Below are 19,634 nucleotides of genomic sequence, written 5' to 3'. Positions count from 1 at the left end.
CTGTTGCAAATGGATTAGAGCATGTTTACCTGTTCACGCAGTGGCTCTCCAAGATAGCTTGATGAACTCAAAGCGGGACGCGTACACAAGAATCAACTAGAAGAGAGTGCTGAAATTTCACCTCAATAGAATAAAAATAAGTTGTGCTTCCCTTGTTTAAGCCTGGAGAGAAAAAGCTAGAAAGAGGGCGAGAAAGTATTTTGTTTTTCTACTTTCATTGCTTTCTTTGCTGCTGTGAAATGTAAATTTCTCCACTGCGAGACTAATAAAGGCAAATCCAAAGTAAAAGCTATTTGTAATTGAACATTTTACTCAGGACCACTAAATTACACCTGTTTGTACCGTGACCGTACATCGACCACCGAGTTAATTTTATTCACACCACAGTTCAATTATTACATTCATGCTTGAGCGAATGAATAGAACCAAGGGGTAACAAAAGTAACTTGCGCTCAGTTAAAAGAGACTAAAGGGTGCTGGTATGAAAGTACCTGAAAGACAATCTGTGCATACTCCACACTTGCTCCCCTGAGGCATCGGCTTAGAGGAGGCCACCAACCTTGTCAGAGACAGCAGACTGCTTTCTGCCTTAGGCCTAATGGTACACGTGGATAACGGCAATATTATTTGTAATATATGTAAGTAACATGTATACTTCATTGAAAATGTATAATTGTAAAACGGCAGTCGGCCGACACTGCCCTAGTTTCACTTGTTGTAATGTAACGTAATTTCCGGACTATAGGCCGCGGCACAGCTTTCAACCCTGCGGGTTCTAACGGCTGCCAGTGGCGCTCGAGCACTAAAGCTAAGACTGATACAGGGCGAGTATATGTGCAGGGCCAAATTTATTGTAACTGTGTGTGAATCGTGGATTTAAAGGACAACCGACACCATTTTTTTTGTTTCCTAACTGACAACAGAAAAACGTTTTATAGCATCTAAAATACCCAAAACACACGGGCTGATATTTGGAGTCAAATGCAAAAGACCAATAAAAATGACTTAAAGTGTTCCAAAACTACTTCAAAATGACCTCGGAGTTGGCAAGTTTCAGAAGGTCCCGCCCCCTTGTTCGTGACGTCACGCCAGGACGTCTTGCCTTGCTCTAGAATCAAAACAATGGCTTCAGATTCGGACGAGATGCTTTCTTGTTACTCATCCAGTTTTGAATATGATTCAAGTAGTTCTGAAGCGGAAAGCATACATGTTTGCAATCGATTAAAGAAGCCCTTCCGTATCAATTCGAGCCGTCTGTCAGACCCGTCTAGGACTTCTTTTTTGAGGCACCGAATGGACAATTTGAAATTTTGGTTTGGACTTTACCAATCATCATGCAATTTCACAAGTTTGATTTGCTTCCGTGGGCTGAATAAAATGATGTGGCGAGCCAGATTTGGCCCCCGGGCCTTGACTTGGACACCAGTGCCACAGATGCTATTGGAGTAGGCCCACAGTGTGCACTCCGCAACACAAAAAAGGGTGAGGGAAAATATCTGCTTTGAGGCTCGGCATCAATTCCATCTGCATCGATGCCCCCTGGAAATACAAAGTTGGAGTACGACTGCACTGAGGGCGAACGGTGTTGTTGTGACCAACATATTAAAAAGCCGAGCAAAAGGGGAACAAACCAACAGTTGAGTATAATTCCATTTTATCGGTATGATTTATTTTCACGAATAAATAAGGCTACGGCCTGTAATTGGATGTGAATCACGGGTGACTTAGTTTACAGCTCGCAGACTCATTACTGTGATGGACACTCGTCTATCTCCGGAGTACCAAGAGCCACATCGCGGACTCGAATCAATAAAGTCAAGGGCACGAGAGGGGTTGTTGATGAATGACTTGTTTGGAACCGTCTGAAGCCACCATAACATACCTCAACCGTGGGACCACTGAAAAGAAGAAGCTCCTTTAGTTGGATCAATTTTCCCGGAAAGGTTACCGGCCACTAGACCCACTGCGACACTCGGGAGATGCAAAGTAGAGAGGAAAGTTTCGGATGGCGAGGGATTTGAACCCAGCAGTGGTGAGAAGCTTAATCAATGATCATGATGCTGAATGTAATCTCAAATCTTGATGGATGACGAGAAGTGGTATGGGATATATGACTGTAATCTTTCATGAATGCAAGTTTCATGAAGGCCGGGGCTCAGACCAACGGGAAATCAAATTACCCGGTTTGCTGTTGTTTATATAACATGTTGCGGTCTTTGTATGAAAGTCATCTATTTCACGCCGACTTGTTAATGTAGTCTTTCCGAGGTTGAGGCATTGATAGATGATGTGATAGATGAAGACCATGAATACTTTATAAAGACTTTATGAGAGATGCCAGGGTGAGAAATAGATGTGAGCGTTATTCCCCATTCAGTCGCAAAGTAATGTGCAGTCGCTCTCAAAATTTCACTCAAAATGCGCCTTTTTATATGCCACCTTTGCTCAGTGATCCAGTTGGAACGAAGTCTGTCGTTCACTGCCAGACATGTGCAAAAATGTGTCCACTCCAGTGACAGGGTTTTTGTCGTTGTCATTCGAATTCCAGGATCCAAAGAATCTTGAGTGTTAGGACTACATAAACATTCAATGCAGCGTAAGAAACCTCAGATTTTCTTCTTTCATCAGGAAAAAAAGTTCATTTCTAGCTGATTTAGTTCTGGAGATATCGGTTGTTAAAATCAGGTGGTTTAAGGCCAAATTCCCAATTTTTTTTCAAAATTTTGAGAAAATTAGCTTTTTCTGCAAAGGACCTTATTCGAGCAGAAAAGTGATCAAGGATCATATTTTTAATTTCCATTTACCAGTGTCTGAAACTCATGACAAAAAGTTAGCGGACACAAGGGCAGACAACTCTGACAAGATGCCTCCCCAGCCATAAAGTTGCCTGCGCCATTTTTCACTCATGAAACACAAGACTAATCGCAAAAAAAAAAAAAACATTGTCGCAAAGTTTTAAGGACAGATAATCAGAATATATAACAGAACAACACTTTAAAATGACACAATTGATGTACCTAGCACAATTTCTCCCTTGCTTAATTTATCGTAAATATTCCTTGCAGATGATTTTGCTCCAGTTGTCGTTTGTCCATACACTGTTCGGCATGTTGCACAATGCAATGTTTGCGTTGCGTTGTATGCTACAAGCCACGTGAACTCCTCTTTCCACGATGCCTTTAATGTATGTTTACGTTGTGTAGCGTCATAAATTTTGTTAGCTTCTTTTGAATCTTTCTTCTGGGGCTGAGGTTTTTGGCTTGATTCCTAACCACTTATCCATTTTTCTTGTGTCCTCTAGTTTGGAAAATGATATGCAAATGCACCTGGAAGCACGAAGTTATTCGATGCAGGCTTCTGATTGGTTACCGAGTATGCAAATTGCCAAACGAACCGAAATTCCTAAATTTCCAAACCGAACGAAGATTTCAAAATCGGAATAAAGCAAACTTTGATTTGAAAAAAAAACCATGTGTTTTTTGTTGTTGTTTTTATTTTCTTGAAGAAGTTGTCGGCCACCCGGGCGTAGACTTTCTGCAAGTTGTACGCCCGACGTAAAAGTTGCATGCCCAGGGCGTCCGGGCGGACGTTATTTCATCCACTGCATTTACCCCTCAAACTTTCATCAGAAAAAGAGTTAATTCCTAAATTATATGAGTCTGGAGTTATATGAGCTTGAAATGAGGGTGGCTGTCCAAAATACAATGCAATACATACATATTGGTTTATATAGCGCTTTAACAACAGCTGAAGCTAGGGAAAAAGTGCTGGGAGGGAAATGCTGCCCCCTTTTGGAAGGGAGATACATTGCCAGAGGTCTTGGCAGCGCTTTATCAGCACCCAAGCAAGAAAAAACAAAATTTGAATTTATTCGGGAATAGCGCTCTACATCATATTGCCAATCTTCTTATTTTCCTTTCGGCTTCTCCCTTCAGGGGTCGCCACAGCGAATCAATGTCCTCCATCTAACCCGGTTTTGTGCATCCTCTTCTCTCACACCAGCTACCTTCATGTCCTCTTTGACCACATCCATAAACCTCCTCTTCGGTCTTCCTCTCGGACTCCTGCCTTGCAGTTCAAGGCTCAGCGTCCTTCTCCATATATAGTCACTCTCTCGCCTCTGGACATGTCCAAACCATCTCAGTCTGGCCTCTCTGACTTTCTCTCCAAAGCCTCTAATATGAGTTGTTCCTCTACATCATATTGTCAATACCAAAATAAATTTGTGAATGGCAGTGAATGAGTTAAATGTAATGCCAACATAAAGTGACAGACAGAAAGTTAGCTCCCCTCATCATTCATTTAACAGTCCCTCAAGATCTTGCATTACTCACTCCCTCACGACTATGGCCTTTCTCTTCATTTTCCATTCAACACATACAGCACATAAACTCTTCCTATCTCCCACTTGTCCACATCTCTGCGGTTGCCTTCTCATTCAGTGTCAGAGGTGTTAATAAGAAGATGGCGCCATGATAGGTGACATGTCACATGATGTCTCTCCGATCCGACTCCAGCAAAGCTTGTCGCTTGAGCCGCGATGGATCTTCCTCGGTTGAGAGCAGACAGGACGTGGGTGGCGGCCCTCTTCCTGTCGCAGCCGGTGCCACTGCTACATCTAAGCCATGGGGAGCACCCAAGGATAGAAAGGAGGCCATGCTTTATTGTATGTAGCCTACGGGGGTAGTCATTCTCAACCACAGGTGTTCTCCACCTGTCAACATTCCTCTCTCCAATACAGCTTCAATGCTACCATGTACGTGCAGCATTATGTCTACATTCAGATGGGCTTGTTCCAAAAGGAACCATCAGAAGCAACATCCGATTTTGAGCATGACAGAAATATTTTTGCATTTTAAATCTTCTTTTCCTTTCGGCTTTTCCCTTTCGGGGTCGCCACAAGGAATCAATGTCCTCCATCTTCAGAGTTTTGATTCGCATTGTTTTGGCCAAACTTTTACGTCTGATGCCCTTCCTGACACAACCCTCTGTATTTATTCGGACTTGGGACCATGTCAGATATATGACAGACAGACACCGTGGACAGAGACTCAGAACCAGAAAGATTGTCCCCACTGCCGGCAGGAGACGCAGTCATCAGATGACATACGTCTGAATTCTGCGCCCCTCTGCCAAGCTATTTATTGAGAGTATATGTAAATTACAGTGATATATTAGTAAACATAGTTTTCTTGATTATAATGCCACACCTCTGGGCGTTCTGAGCACCAACAGCTGCAAGCAGTAAAACATAAGACATTTTAATTGGTTGTCTTTTCCAAAAACTGATAAGTTTGTAATCTGGCGCTTGTGCAGGATGTTTAAGCCGTAAATAACTTTGGTGAAAAAGGAGTATCTAAAGCCCTAAATTCTGTGCAAGGCCGGACCTTCTAGAATCTAGATGGAGATGACAGTTCACCTTGCCGTGTCTGTTTCACTCAGATTTACTGTGGCCATCTGCGCTTTTGACTGTAGGCCCATTGTTTAGTTGGTCAGCAAAGCACGGCACTTTTAAACATGATAAATTATTATTCTCCATCAGACCAGCACAATAAGACACTGGCTTATGTCCCCTTGTGGCTACAGAACAAGCAACTCTATGAACTTAATAAAGATGAAGATACTCGATTAAAGCCCCCCCCCCCCCCCCCAAACACAGAATGGTCATCGGTACAGCACCATTCAAATAAAGTAAAACAACTCACCATTTTTCCATTTAAAATAATGACAATAATATTTTTCCCCGCTACACAAGTTTCAGAAATTTTGAGTTCAAACAACATGCTTTGGATTCGGTTCTTAGAGGCCATGACAGCTATTATCATCATAATATCTGTCTAATGTCTTTGTTTTATTATATTATTCTAACCAAAGGCCAACTTATTTTCGTTTGACGTTAGCATTCTTGCATTCATTGTAAATTCAGCTCTTTACATACTTGAACAATGGTTATTGATCAACATTCCTCAGCACTAGACAGTTACAGGTTCTTAAGAACGTTTGGTATAATTTCCCACCACAAGTTATATAAAAATTACGTCTCGCTTAAAAAAATGATGCAGCGATTGTCATGGAATTGTATTGACATTAATTAGTTGATCTATGCTTGATGACTGCACTGTGTTAAATGGCTATCATTGGATGCGTTCTATGTACAGGCACTGCCCAACTTACCAACTTTCGAGTTACGAACAACGGAACATCCGAACTTTTTTGTAGTGACATGTAGTATTCTCTCCAGTTGTACGTGTACATATCTTTATAGAGCATATATTTTATTAAATGTTTATTTTTCAGTACAAACCAATACACGTTACTTATGCAAGCCTTAAACATACATTCCATACAAAATATATTACTGAAGCAACTTATAAACAAATTCACCTTACGAACGACCGTTCGGAACATATATCGTTTGTAAGTTGGGGAGCATCTATACTTGGCCAATAACAATTCCGATTCTGAAAATAAATAAAAATAAAAACACAATTTATAAGAACAGCCCAACGCCATTGAGGGGCGAACAATTGCCACTGTTGGCAAAGTTTTAAAAATGCGCCTTCACGTTTGTAACGATTTGCTCAAGGTCACAAATGTTCACATATTATTTTAGCGTGTGCTTTACAGCCTCATTCCGAAATTTTTATTTTGATTATTTTTTTACAACTGCAATAACCCAAACAGTAAAATTACTACACATATCCACAATTCTTTTGTTTTCACAATTGATACACAGCCCCACTCAGAGCTCGTCAAGGTGCCTGCTTGTTTTCCTAATTACCATTTTGGCACATAATGACAAAAGGAAAACACAACACTCCAGTCATTATTGTGAGTGTGAAATGATGGAGAAAATACTGATCGAAAATGCATTTCTCAATAGTCATTTGCTAATGAAACACCAACATCGTTTTGGAGTTCATTTCAGTTTCCTTCCTCCTGGCATACAAATGTATGGCATGTCATTGTCAAAAATGTTTAAAAACTAAAAATGAAGACTTGCTCTGCACTCATGTCTATAAAATCAAAACACTTGCAGCCATGTGCTTTTTTTCAAGCAGTTTGAATTTCATAGGGTGAGGCGTTGATGGCTTACCTGTTATTTCAATTCTACTTGCTATGACACAAAGAATATATTTTAAGAATTGATAAATTTTCTGATAATTGGGTTACTATGCTTTTAAAGGATTGTGGCAAAGTGACATTGAACCGAGTGTGAAATTTGTCATCACACACAGTTGAGTGTCCATGAAGGGCATTCAGCAGACACCCGTCACTCATCCGTCATGTGTCACTCTGTGAATGCTTTTATGCTCATAAGAGTACAAATCATCCCTAAACTCTCCTGCCGTGCCCATCGCACGAAGCCTCCGTGCTCACGGAGTGAAATGTCCTCTTAGCTCTTGAAGTGACAATTATATTATTCACAAGGAAGCAGCCATTATTCATTTTGTCTACATTTCACAGCTTCAAATCTATTTTACGCACCTGGAGAATTGTTTAGCTTGACTGCATTTAAATGGTTTACTCTCCGTCGCGCTGCGTGGTAACTGTCCCGCAAAAGCTCGTAAAAGCGACATTTAATTAAACCACGAAGGCAAACAGAAGCAGTCTGAAATTCTGGGTAAATGCCAATTTGTGACTGCATCCATATTTTGCCACAGTAGATGTGACACATTAGGACAACCGAAACCGCAGCAACAAGCAGAATGTTGCTGGAGGGCCAGATCAAACTGCGGAAAGTTGAGGGGGGAGGGAAATAATTTTAACTGAAACTGAAGAAACTGTCATTTTGTCTGTTATCCAACGACTGGGGGCAGGGAATAGAGGACCAAAACAAGCCGCCTGCCATTTTCTTTTAGGAGAACGGGCTAGTTCGCGAATGACACGTCACCCATTGTGGCAGCTCTGTGTGTATCCCGAAAATAGTTCGTATGCCGAGGTAAAATTTTCAGAAATTTAACGTTCGTAAAACGAAAAGTTCGTAAGCCAAGGGGTTCGTAAACCGAGGTATCACTGTATACGTGTTTTGATGTGTATGTGGAACTGCCGTGGCTTGGAATTGAAGCAAATGTAGGTTTACCAGGAGATGTGAGACAATCTCTTTTCGTCAATGGATGCTACAGCTTCGTGTTTGCTTTCAACATTTAGCTTGTAGCAGACGTGCACATTCCACCAAAACGTCCCCGATCCACTGGTGAAAAGAACACTCATCTAAAACTGCTTCATACAACAAAGAGGTTGCAGAAAGTGCTTAAGATTGAATGACGGTCTGTGTCTTTTGTGTTGTGTCACATTATTTGTAATTTTGTTTTTTGTTTTTGTTTTGACATCAAGATGGCGCCGTGGCAGTGGCTCACTTTACAGCAGGTCCTGTATTTAGTTTTTCTTCTTCTTCCTTTCTTTTCCTCGTATTTTTTTCTTATTTCTTATTTGTGTAATGGACACTTTCTGCACTGCGAGACTAAAAATGGCTAATCCATTCCAATCCTTAGCCATATGGACCACGATTGATATGATACATTGCCCTTTCCACCTCAATCAAAGCATAACCATGTTTTGTGTTATACATTGTGGCAGCCGTGCTGACTGGACACTGCTCGGGATCCGCCTGTCCAATTAGCAGTTTCTCTTACCCCTGAGAAGTGGTCCCTTTCTGCATGGCTTAGCTCGCCGCATGTGGGCCACATCACCTATAGGTACTGTAGCAGTATTCCTTGCTACGCTCACAGACCTTCCACTCTTCACAACGCTGGTATGCTGAACATGTTTTATATTTTCATGCAAGTTACACCTCTGCCACGTGAAATCTCTTGCATGACTATATTATTTGGAACGTTACTCACCTTCATATACTGTCATTCAGATTTTGTTTTATGTGCGTCTAAAATAAACCACCACCGAAATTCTACGGAAACGTGATTGTCAAGAACAACAGGACTTCTAAACATTTTGATCAAACAGCTCAATGGCTTCTTGTCAGTCACATTTACTCAGTGAGCAAATCCATACATGCCCCCCTTGCCCTCCCAGATTAAAAGAGTGGAAATGTTATTTCGTGTAGGGTTAACTGCAAATGATCACTTGACTGCTGAAAATGGCCTCACGCAGCACCCTTTTCATGTCACTCTTATTGACATTAAAATGATATTATCATATCACATAAACTATCATATTAACTAGTGAGTATAATTCAAGAGCTAACCTTTTCATACATAATCAACTCGTTTGACAAAAGACTTTGTACACACTGAGCTGATTAACAACCTAATTTTCAGGGGATATTGTCAGTCATATCTACCTGTAGTGTGTGTGTGTGTGTGTGTGTGTGTGTGTGCGTGTGTGTGTGTGTGGTTATTGAACTAGTTAAAAGCCAAACTTGAATGAACCCGTTCAGTATAGATGAACTCATTCACTGCCATTCACAAATTCATTTAGGAATTGAAAATATGACAAAGAGCCCTTTTCCAGAATGAGTTCAGGTTTTGTTTTTTTCTTGCTAGGGCACCGATAAAGCGCTGGCTAGACCTCTGGCAATGTTTTTTTCCCTTCCACTGGGGGGATCATTTCGCTTTTTTCATGTTAACGGTTTGTTTCAGCTTCAGCTGTTTTTAAAGCTTTATATAAACCAATATGTGTGTATTGCGTTATATTTTGGACAGCCACCCTCATTTCAAGCTTACATAACTCCAGACCCATATAAATTTAGTGTTAACTCTTTTTTCTGATGAAAGAAGACTGTCTATGGTGTTTATGTCGTCCAGAAACTCAATATTCTCAACTCAACCCTTCTTCAGAAATATTGTACATTACCATGATAGATAGTTTTCCCCAAAGCAATTTTCCCTTGGTTCAAGTTTTATGAAAATGAGCTACGTAGTATTTGTGTAATCCCGCTACATTACAAACAAACAAACAAACAAACAAACAGTCAGAAAGGGTCCAGGGTATGATAGTTCTCCTGTGCTGAGGATTTGCATATCATCTCAGTGTTTGTTTCCGTCTCTTTACTTCGTTTCATATGCTGCTAGGACCGCATTTTTTTAAAAAGCAGTCATCAGAATGCCATCGTCTATGAACAAGTTCGGTCATACTGACTGAACACTGCATTTTATTCTTTGAGCTAACATGTCATAAAACATGGCACCTCCACGTCACCCTCATTTGACCTTGAGGAAGCCATGGTACTGACAAAACCTCCGTTCCTGGCCCACTTTGCACAAACCCTCCTTATTTAAGAACCTTTGCTCCCAATGATGATGATGTGCATCTAATGGACTCACTGTTAGTGACCTCTGAGTGGAGACTCCCGCTTTGAATGGAGACATACAGCAGACGGTTAAGCATGAACCCTCTTCGACCTTCTCCTGCTGAGGAAGACAACAATGTAGCTTTTGCCATTAAGAGCCTCTTTGAGTGCAGATAAATAATAGCGAGCGAGAGGGCCAACATGCTCGTGACGTTTAAATCCACATTTTTACGATCAGAACAAGATTAATCAAGAAGAGGCCAGCCGGATGTCAGGAAATAAAATGATGCTGCGTGGGATGATTGAGATGTTAGGAATGTCGTCCATAAATTGGCTCTGGCATAGCAGTTCATTGCATAATGGTTTATAATTTGGTGGAATTTTAATTGGAAGTGAGATGAGAATAAAATAATAATAATGATACATTTCATTTATAAGCGCCTTTTAAAACTCTGAAGGTCACTTTACAGTCACAGGATATGTTTTTTCTGTGGGTGAGCAGCGGCAGCCACACACGTCAGCGTTCACTCAACCCGGAATAACTCAAATAGATAGAAAGCTAGCTGGCTTGCTCATAGATAGCTAGATATCTAATAGATAGCTACCTAGATAGATAGACTCTCAAAGTCACTTTACAGTCACAGGATGAGTTTTTCTGTGTGTGAGCAGTGGCAGCCACATGTGCCAGCGTTCACTCAACCCGGAATAACTCAAATAGATAGAAAGCTAGCTAGCTAGCTAGATAAGGGATTGTAAGAAATCCTGATTTTGATGTGCATTTTTTTAATCAGATGCTAACATGCTCTAAAAGTGGTTTCCTAATCCGTTGTCCCATTAATAAATATAACATACTGCATATGTTTAATTCATGAGAACTATGCGGCTCCACTTTGTAGCACTTAAAAGTTTGCTTGATGTAAATGTGTATGATTTTATAGACTTATGCTGGTAAACCGGTTTGCACCTCTGTCAGATGTGTGGGGTTCAATTCTGATTCCGGCCTTCCTGTGTGAAAGGTTCCTGCTCCCATCTATTTTACCTAGAGTGATTGAACACTCTAAATTGTCCATAGACGTGATTACCAATGCGAATGGATGTTTGTCTATGATGTGTGCCTTGAGATTGGCTGGCAAGCATTTCACGGTGAACCCCGCCTGCTCCCCGAAGATGGTTGGGATGGGTTCCAGCAGGATAAGCGGCTCAGATAATGGATGCATGAATAATACCATTTGATGGTGTAACATTTACTTTCAAAAACGGCAACAAGCCTGGGGTTAATTGACACCAAAATACTAAATATTATGATCCATTCACTGCCAGACATGCGCAAAAAATATGTCCACTCCAGTGCCAGGGTGTTTGTCATTGTCACTCGAATTCCAGGACCTACAGAATATTGAGTTTTCGGACATACATACACATTCAATGCAGCGTAAGAAACCATAGACTCTCTTCTTTCATCAGAAAAAAAGTTCATTTCTTTCTTATTTGGTTCTGGATAGTGGCTGTTGAAATCAGGCCGTTTCAGGCCAAATGTCCGATTTTTCCCCAAAAAACAAAGAAAATTCGCTTTTTATGTAGAGGAGCAAATTAAAGCAAGAAAGGTGATCAAGGACCATATTTTAACTTGCATTTACACCTAAAACTTTAATCAGAAAAAAAGAGTTATTTCCTAAATTATGTGTGTCTGGAGTTTGTTTGAAACGAGGGCAGCTGTCCAAAATACAATGTAATAGATACATATTGGTTCATATAGCGCTTTAACAACAGGTAAAGCTGGAACAATGCGCCAACATGGAAAAGGGGAAATGCTGCCCCCGTGTGGAAAAAACCTTGCCAGAGGCCATGGCCAGCACTTTATCGGCACCCATGCATGAAAAAACCAAAACCCGAACATAAAATGAATTTGTGAATGGCAGTGAATAAGTTAAAATGCTTCTCTAGGCCTTTACTGCTGCCTCTTTCTGTTCTTGTTTATTCCAGGGGTGGTCTTCCCTTCAGTCTCTTCGACTGGAAGTAAAATGCAGGCTCTTTTGGGTGAAGATCCAGCGATTGACCGAGCCCAAAGGCCAAATCTGGCCCCAAACATCATTTTATTCGGCCCGTGAAAGCAATATCGACTTTCTTAGTGCTTAATTTAAAGCAGATTCTTTACTTACAGACAGTGTATTTTAGGTGTTCAAGTACCTGACATGTTTCGGCGTATACTTTCGCCTTCCATCTTCTTAATCTTCTTCTTTCTTAAGCATCTTTCTTAATGCTTGCAAAAGTCTGAACCAAAATTCCAAATTGTCGTATGTAAACCAAAATAACTGTCATTATGCTTGAGCTGAGATTTGAAAACTAGTTGTTCATTAATTTTTTGTGCCTTCTTTATGTAATATGTAACATTGTAATGGTTTCCCCAAATTCATAACTGCCCCAGAGAGGAAACCTTAACTACAATGTGGCCTGTGGCAAAAAAATGAGTTTGACTCCCCTGACCTAACCAGTCTATGATCTTCGATTTCCCAGATTCCTCCACCCCCCATCAGTTCTTTGTTGTGTTGCCAGTGTGTTGTTGCATGATTAATATTTGGTTGCATTTTTCTATAAGTTGCCAGACAAAATGATTTAGTCGACTTCAGAAGTAATTTTGGCATAAAATAGGGCCTTAGACTTTTGATTAGTATACTTTGTAGTATTTTTTTCGTTGTAGTACCTCTTCACGCACATCTAAAAAGCCATTATTTTCCCATCCTTTCAACTTTCACCCTCTTCATTTTTCTGCCATGTATTTTGTGACATAATTTTTTTTAATTTCATTTTTTTAAATGATGTGCAGTGCAAGATGCCGAGTCATCATCAAGCTGTTGTTTACGGCTTGCTGTCTCCCAGATGCTCCTTGTGTGTGTGTGTGTGTGTGTGTGTGTGTGTGTGTCTGTGTGTGTGTGTGCGCGCGCCCATTCCAACTTCAATCGAGCTCAGGTGTGACCTCAAAGATATAGCCGCGAACCAACGGCAATCCAGCGTCGATCCCATCCCGGTTTTCCATACGTAACATGCCGACTTTCCGTTTCTCCTCCTTGCCATTCTCCACCCTTCCCAAAGGACATTTAGAGGTGGGGAAAGAAGAGCAAGACAAATAGATGACGGCATGAAAAGGCCAGCCGTGGCAAAACAACGGAAAGGCAGACAGAGACGGGGGAGAGAACAAATCTACTTATTGAATGCAAAGTGCGGGCGGATGTCACTCAGCAGTGTGGAAATGCATCCTGACACCTGTTTATCGCCGTGTATTGAGAAACGTTCGGAGGGACTCGCACATTTGAATACATTAGCATCACCCCCTGCTGTGCAAATATCAAAGCTCAATGAGGCATCGGTTCCTTGTTTCAAAGTAAAGGCCATTGAGCTGGTTAAATAGCTCACCAGGGTGGATCCCCTCATTTCTAAAGGCAGCGTGAGTCAGGTGCATTTGTTAAGCGCTCTCACACATACATGATTGGATTGCTCTCGAGCCGAGACTCCGTGGATACTCTTCAATCATGAGCTGTGTTGTATTGTCAGGCTCCTTGGCCACTCCCTTTTGCTTTCAGACTGTCAGTTAACAAGCCGTGACACATGACAGTGATGCATGCACCTCTGAGTGATGCCCTGGTATCGGCTCTTTTTCGGAAGGTATTGAAATGCTCCGGCACAGGCGATTTGGGAGGGGTGGGGTGCTTTATACCTCATGAAATTGCATTTTCCCCCCCATGCTTATGACAGAATGTGAAAATGGCAGCAGTGCTCGCCTGCTTTTCAATTAAACCTGGCGGGAAGAGGCGCTGTCGCAGCTTCTGGCGAGATGGGCCACTGTGATGTGAAATCGGTTGTTGTTTGACACACTGTCATAGATGTTTTTTCGGACACCGTGGACGAAGACTCGGACCCAGAAAGATTGTCTTTTACTGCCGGCAGGAGATGCGGCCATTCATGACAGACGTCTGAATTCTGCAGCCCTCTGCCAAGCTATTTATTGAGAGTATATGCAAATTTAAGTGATGCATTAGTAAAACATAGTTTTCTTGATTAGAATACCACGTCCCTGGAACGTTCTGAGCCCCAACAGCTGTAAGCAATAAACATTGTCATTTCCATGAGCTGATAAATGCATACGCGAGGGTGGGGAGTGGCACCCGGGTGTATCGCTCTCTCCGTGACCAACTGTTGTCGCGTGCTGGCGTGCAACGTTTGCGTTGTGTTGCCTGCTTAACACTACAAGAACTCCACTTTCTCAGCGGCTTTCAAAACTCTGAAGTACACTTTTGAGTCAGGGTGTTGTCCGAAGCAGGCTTCTGATTGGCCGCCGGTGCCGAGTATGCAAATTGCCAAACGAACGTTCGAAGACGCGAAAAATTATGACACATAATGTTTGTTAAATCCTCTCGCAAATAGCCAAACGAACATTCGTTTGGCAATTTGCATACTCTGCACCGGCAGCCAATCAGAAGCATGCTTCGGACTACACCCTGACTCAAAAGTGTACTTCAGAGTTTTGAAACCCGCTGAGAAAGTGGAGTCAACGTGGCTCGTAGCGATTTGTTACCCGCTTACTACGCCAAAAAGCAAATGGCACACGAGGGTGCAAAATGTCGCAATCCCGGAAGATGACATAAATTTACGGGACGCAGGGAAAATACCTCGGACCGGATACAATCGCGCATCGAAGGAAGAGTCCAGGTACGGTGGCGAGTTGAGTCAATCATCCGGTATTGATCGTGAACCGTATAAATGCCCCGTGTCCGTGATTAGAGAATTGACAGCAGGTGGAGAACGGCCCGGAGAGGCAGCCCCGCCCCCCCTCCCCGCTGTCAACTCGCAAGTGACAGGAGCAAAGAGGTGGTTTCGGTGTTCGAAAAAAAAACGCTTTTCGAACAGGGTCCTGGAACGAATTATGGTCGAGAACCGAGGTACCACTGTACTTCAATTACAACTACAGTAAAGTCTCGTTATATCGATATTCAAGGGAATCCGAAAAAATATCGATATAACCGAGACTATCGATATATCCGACCCTGTTTGCATGTAATTTTCTCCGTTCATGCATAGAAATAGTATCGATATAACCGGGACTATCGATATATCCGATATCGATATAACGAGACTTTACTGTATTTGTAAAGACAATTTGAACCAAACAAACTGGCATGGGCACTCTTCAAACTTTATTGAGGCTAGTGTTGCCATTGTTGTGTGTTTAGTACTTTCAGGCAAGGCTACACTCACAGACCACAACTTTAAGCAGACTTGAACTATATTAATAATAATGACGGATATTTATGCACAGCTTTTGACTGTTACACAGACACTTTGCAGCACATGTAAGCAAATGTAACTTAATGATGCAAAAATGCCCTTGTTGACTCTTTTTCTCTATATTTGTGTGTGTGGTTGCCCACAGGCTCGGTGTCCCTCAGTGTGTTCCTGGTCTCCATAGCACTGACAGTGTGTGCTGTTTGGCTCGTGGCTCTTTGTGGCGTCTGCGGTTGGTGTCAACGCAAACTGGTGAGTGTACGCACCCATGCACGCATTCATCTACACACTTAACCGACACACACCGACTCGCGCACAGACAGACGCACGCGCGGCATAGCTTCCAGCCATATTTCGAGTGCCGCAAAAAGCTTTAATAATCAGAGATGCATAAATGTCAGTGTGTGCTGGGAATTTGAATCTTGAAAGGCTAATTTATTGAGGAAATAGCAATGTGTACAAATGTTGACGGGACGCCCTAATCCAAAATAATGATGCACATGTTCATTAAAGTCAACTCTTTGGCTTGTTAGACAGTAATTAATGAAACACAAGTTGAAATGCGGGCCCCTGTTGCGTCACTTTCCAAAAATCACGGCAGCTTCGGAAACGTAATTCATTCCCAGATGCAGCGACAAGATTAGCCAAGTGTGCTGACATAGCCTGTGTGAGACGACAACAAAGATTGAGCATGCTGACCTCTTTTAAGGGCACATCATTGTGATTATGTGCTATGAAATGTGATTGATTAAAAGGGCGGCAACCCCTTATCAGTCAACCTGAGCAGCATGCCAAAACTGCCTTCCCCGCTCATTTGCTTTGTGTGAGTTTTCACTCAACTTAGAGCTCTACAACATACTTGGAGTTGATTGAACAAGGCTGCTAATGTGATCAAAGTTATTTTCAAACCGATTCATCAAACTTGACCTTGATATTTTCTCAGCGCAGTGGTTTGAAACATTTCTTTATGTATATGGATCCATCCATCCGTTTATTTATTTATTTATGTATTTATTTAATGTTTGTTTGTTTGTTTTTCAGTTATTCACATATGTACTTGTTTGTTTATTTATGTATATATATATATATATATATATATATATATATATATATATATATATATATATATATATATATATATGGATTTGTTTATTTATTATTTATTGATTCATTCGTTCACTCCTGTATGTATTTATTTATTATTTGTTTAATTGTTTATTTATTCACCGATGTACGTATGTATGTAGGTAGGTAGGTATGTATTGATTTGTTTTATTATCTATTATTTATTGATTCATTCGTTCACTCATTCAGTACTTATTTATGTATTTATTTATTTTTATTTGTTTACATATGTATGTATTTATTTATTTATTTATTTATTCATTCATTCACTTATGTGCTTGTGTGTATTTATTTATCATTTATCATTTGTCAATTCATTTACATATTCATTTATTTATTTATTTATTTATCAAAAATTTATTTTCACTCACTTATATCGTCCACACGGAACTATCCACTGAAATCAGTGATTATTTTAATATGAGTAGTGATTGGAAATGCCAATGCTATTTTTCTAATGACAAACCCACAGAGATTTATCAAGACTCTGTTGTATTGTTCCTTGGACATTTTGCTGCTCCTCACAGCATTGGAGTAAAGAAGCCAACATACCCTAACTACTACCATACTCATATAACAAAAAAGGCATGAAAACCGTCGCTAGCATTCTTGAGAGGTTCACTTTGGGGATTAGAATTAGATTCACATTACGTTACGTCATCTATATGAAACGCGCTACAGACGTTCCCCTACTTATGAACATTTGACTTACGAACAATGATACACATGAACATTTTTGTCGTAGCAAGTAGTACTCTCTCCAGTTGTACATGTGCAGTGTAGTTTTTAGACATTTTAAGTCATTTTTATTGGTGTTTTGCATTTGACTAAAAATATCATCCTGCGTGATTTGGGTATTTTAGATGCTATAAAACGTTTTTCTGATGTCAGTTAGGGAAGGAAAAAAAAGTGGTGTTGGTTGTCCTTTCAACATACATTTCATACAAAATATAGGACTGAATCAACTTACGATCAAATTCACCTTACAAACGACCATTCAGAACGTATCTCGTTCATAAATTGTGGCGCGTCGGTATATGCTATCGCTGGGTAGATATGAAACAACTCTGACGACCCTACAAGAGCAACGATCAACCATTTCAGCGCTGCATTGCTGTGAAACTTAATGCCGCACAGATCGCAAACCTTGGCGTCACAGCAGGCCGTGCAGACAACACGCTTCTCGACATAAAGTTTGCATTAAAGACACGGCCATAATGGTATTGTAACGAGATTACGCCACTATAGCGTACAGTATATAAACCATCAGGGTAATGATCTCGGCGGTATACTGTCCCTTCTTGTTTCCTTTCCCGAAACATATTCAATGAGATAGTCCACCTGGAAAGAAATGGAGCAGGGAATGGCTCCTGATTTCCTGTTGCGGAGTGAGCTCTTTGCGAAGTCCCTGCGGCCCTCTCTGGTAGCACTGTTGTAAATGGATATTATTTCCAGCTTGTGACAGTCCTGTTGGAGTCGCAGAGGCAGCAACCCGACAGTGCAGAGAGCTCCAGTGGAGGAGGCGACGGGTGAACTACTGGCCTTGCACACGCACGGGATGGTGTTGTATTTTCTCTCTCGCATTGGTGCATCGCATTCGGCTTCGGCCGTGGAATAACATGGATGTCCATGAAGCTCTTTTTTTTTTTAAACCACTCTCGTGTGAGCATCTTACTGGTGTGAAGTCACATTAAACACTGCGACATGCACGAGCAAGCGGAACTGTGATAAATGACTGTACTGTCACGCACGACAATTTATGGATGATATTAGTCATGTCTCCATTTCATGTGATCTTGTCACCCTTTAAGTTTTATTTAGACTGTCCTACATGAGATAATGATGTGATTGGCGTGTTGCAACACACCCCTTAGATTATTGGTTAATGTGGCAGACAGTTCCTGTTTTCTAGATGCACATGAGTCACCAATACCGTATGCACTTGCGTAACACAAGTCTAATTCATTTATATTATTGTATAAAATCTGACATTGTACAGAAAGCGCAATGCGTGTTACTCTTTGGCACCGTCAGAAAAAATACATTAATTCAACAAATTCCTTTGGAAGAAATTTGCCACATCACAGGCATATATTATTCATTTATTTGACTTATTGCCATTTTGATGCGAATAAACTCACCCCAAAAATATCAATATGAAGTAACACCAATTGATGTTTTGGTTCACATATGACGCTGGCAAACCACAGCATTTATTGAAGTGAAGTTATTCAACTCACTCACTTTATCCTTGTGGAGGTTACCTCGCGGGTGGCATTATGAATGTGTCACGTTTCGGTTGGTGACCAACAGGTGGCACTGTCGGGCTCTGCCTGAAGCTGCACAGGTGTTTTAATCAGTGACAGTTAAAAGCACTCCCGTCACGACCATTCAGTGTCGGGTCATTGTTTATTTCACCCTGTCAGGCTTGTTTCACTATGTCATGTTTTACCCATGGTTTTGTTTGATACTTTGGACCTTTCTGTTCTGATAATTTTGTTCCTGCTGACTTTATTGAATACAATTTGGCAAATATGCCCTGGTCCTTCCTCCTTCCTGTATTTTGGTGGTCCACCACCACCACCACCAAGCAAATCCTGATAGAATTTAGAATGTTTAATCCCCCCCACATATGACATATCGCGGGCACAACAAATAACTTATTTTCAAATCTGAAGTCAAGAATAGTGACTGTTATTGTGGTCTATATGGGGCAATTTAAAATTTTGGTCCGGACTTTAGCAAGCATCATGGAATTTCACAAGTTTGATTTGCTTTTGCATGCCGAATAAAATGATGTGGCAGGCCAGATTTATCCCCCGGGCCTTGACTTGGACACCTGTGCCACAGACGCTATTGCAGTAAGCACACAGTGTGCACTCTGGAACATAGAATAGAGTGAGGGAAAATATGGCACTTGTCATGCTTGATTCGCTCTCGTGGGCCGAATAAAATGATATATACAACCATACCTCGGTTTACG

At 41.1% G+C, this 19,634-nt stretch overlaps 1 protein-coding gene across 3 annotated transcripts in view; it reads left to right on the top strand.

The window, feature by feature from the left end:
• The window catches only part of syt7a (synaptotagmin VIIa), a 135,066-nt gene that overhangs the window by 38,327 nt on the left and 77,105 nt on the right, over positions 1-19,634 (top strand). For all 3 annotated transcript variants that reach the window (XM_088996364.1, XM_088996365.1, XM_088996363.1), the window contains exon 2: positions 15,675-15,778. In XM_088996364.1, coding sequence (XP_088852490.1) covers positions 15,675-15,778 — 104 coding nt within the window. The remainder of the gene's footprint in view (positions 1-15,674; positions 15,779-19,634) is intronic.

The sequence above is a fragment of the Hippocampus bargibanti genome, linkage group LG05 (genome assembly GCF_051943395.1).
Source record: "Hippocampus bargibanti isolate YZ-2025 linkage group LG05, ASM5194339v1, whole genome shotgun sequence".
NCBI lineage: Eukaryota > Metazoa > Chordata > Actinopteri > Syngnathiformes > Syngnathidae > Hippocampus > Hippocampus bargibanti.
This window is presented reverse-complemented; position numbering and strand designations above follow the sequence as displayed.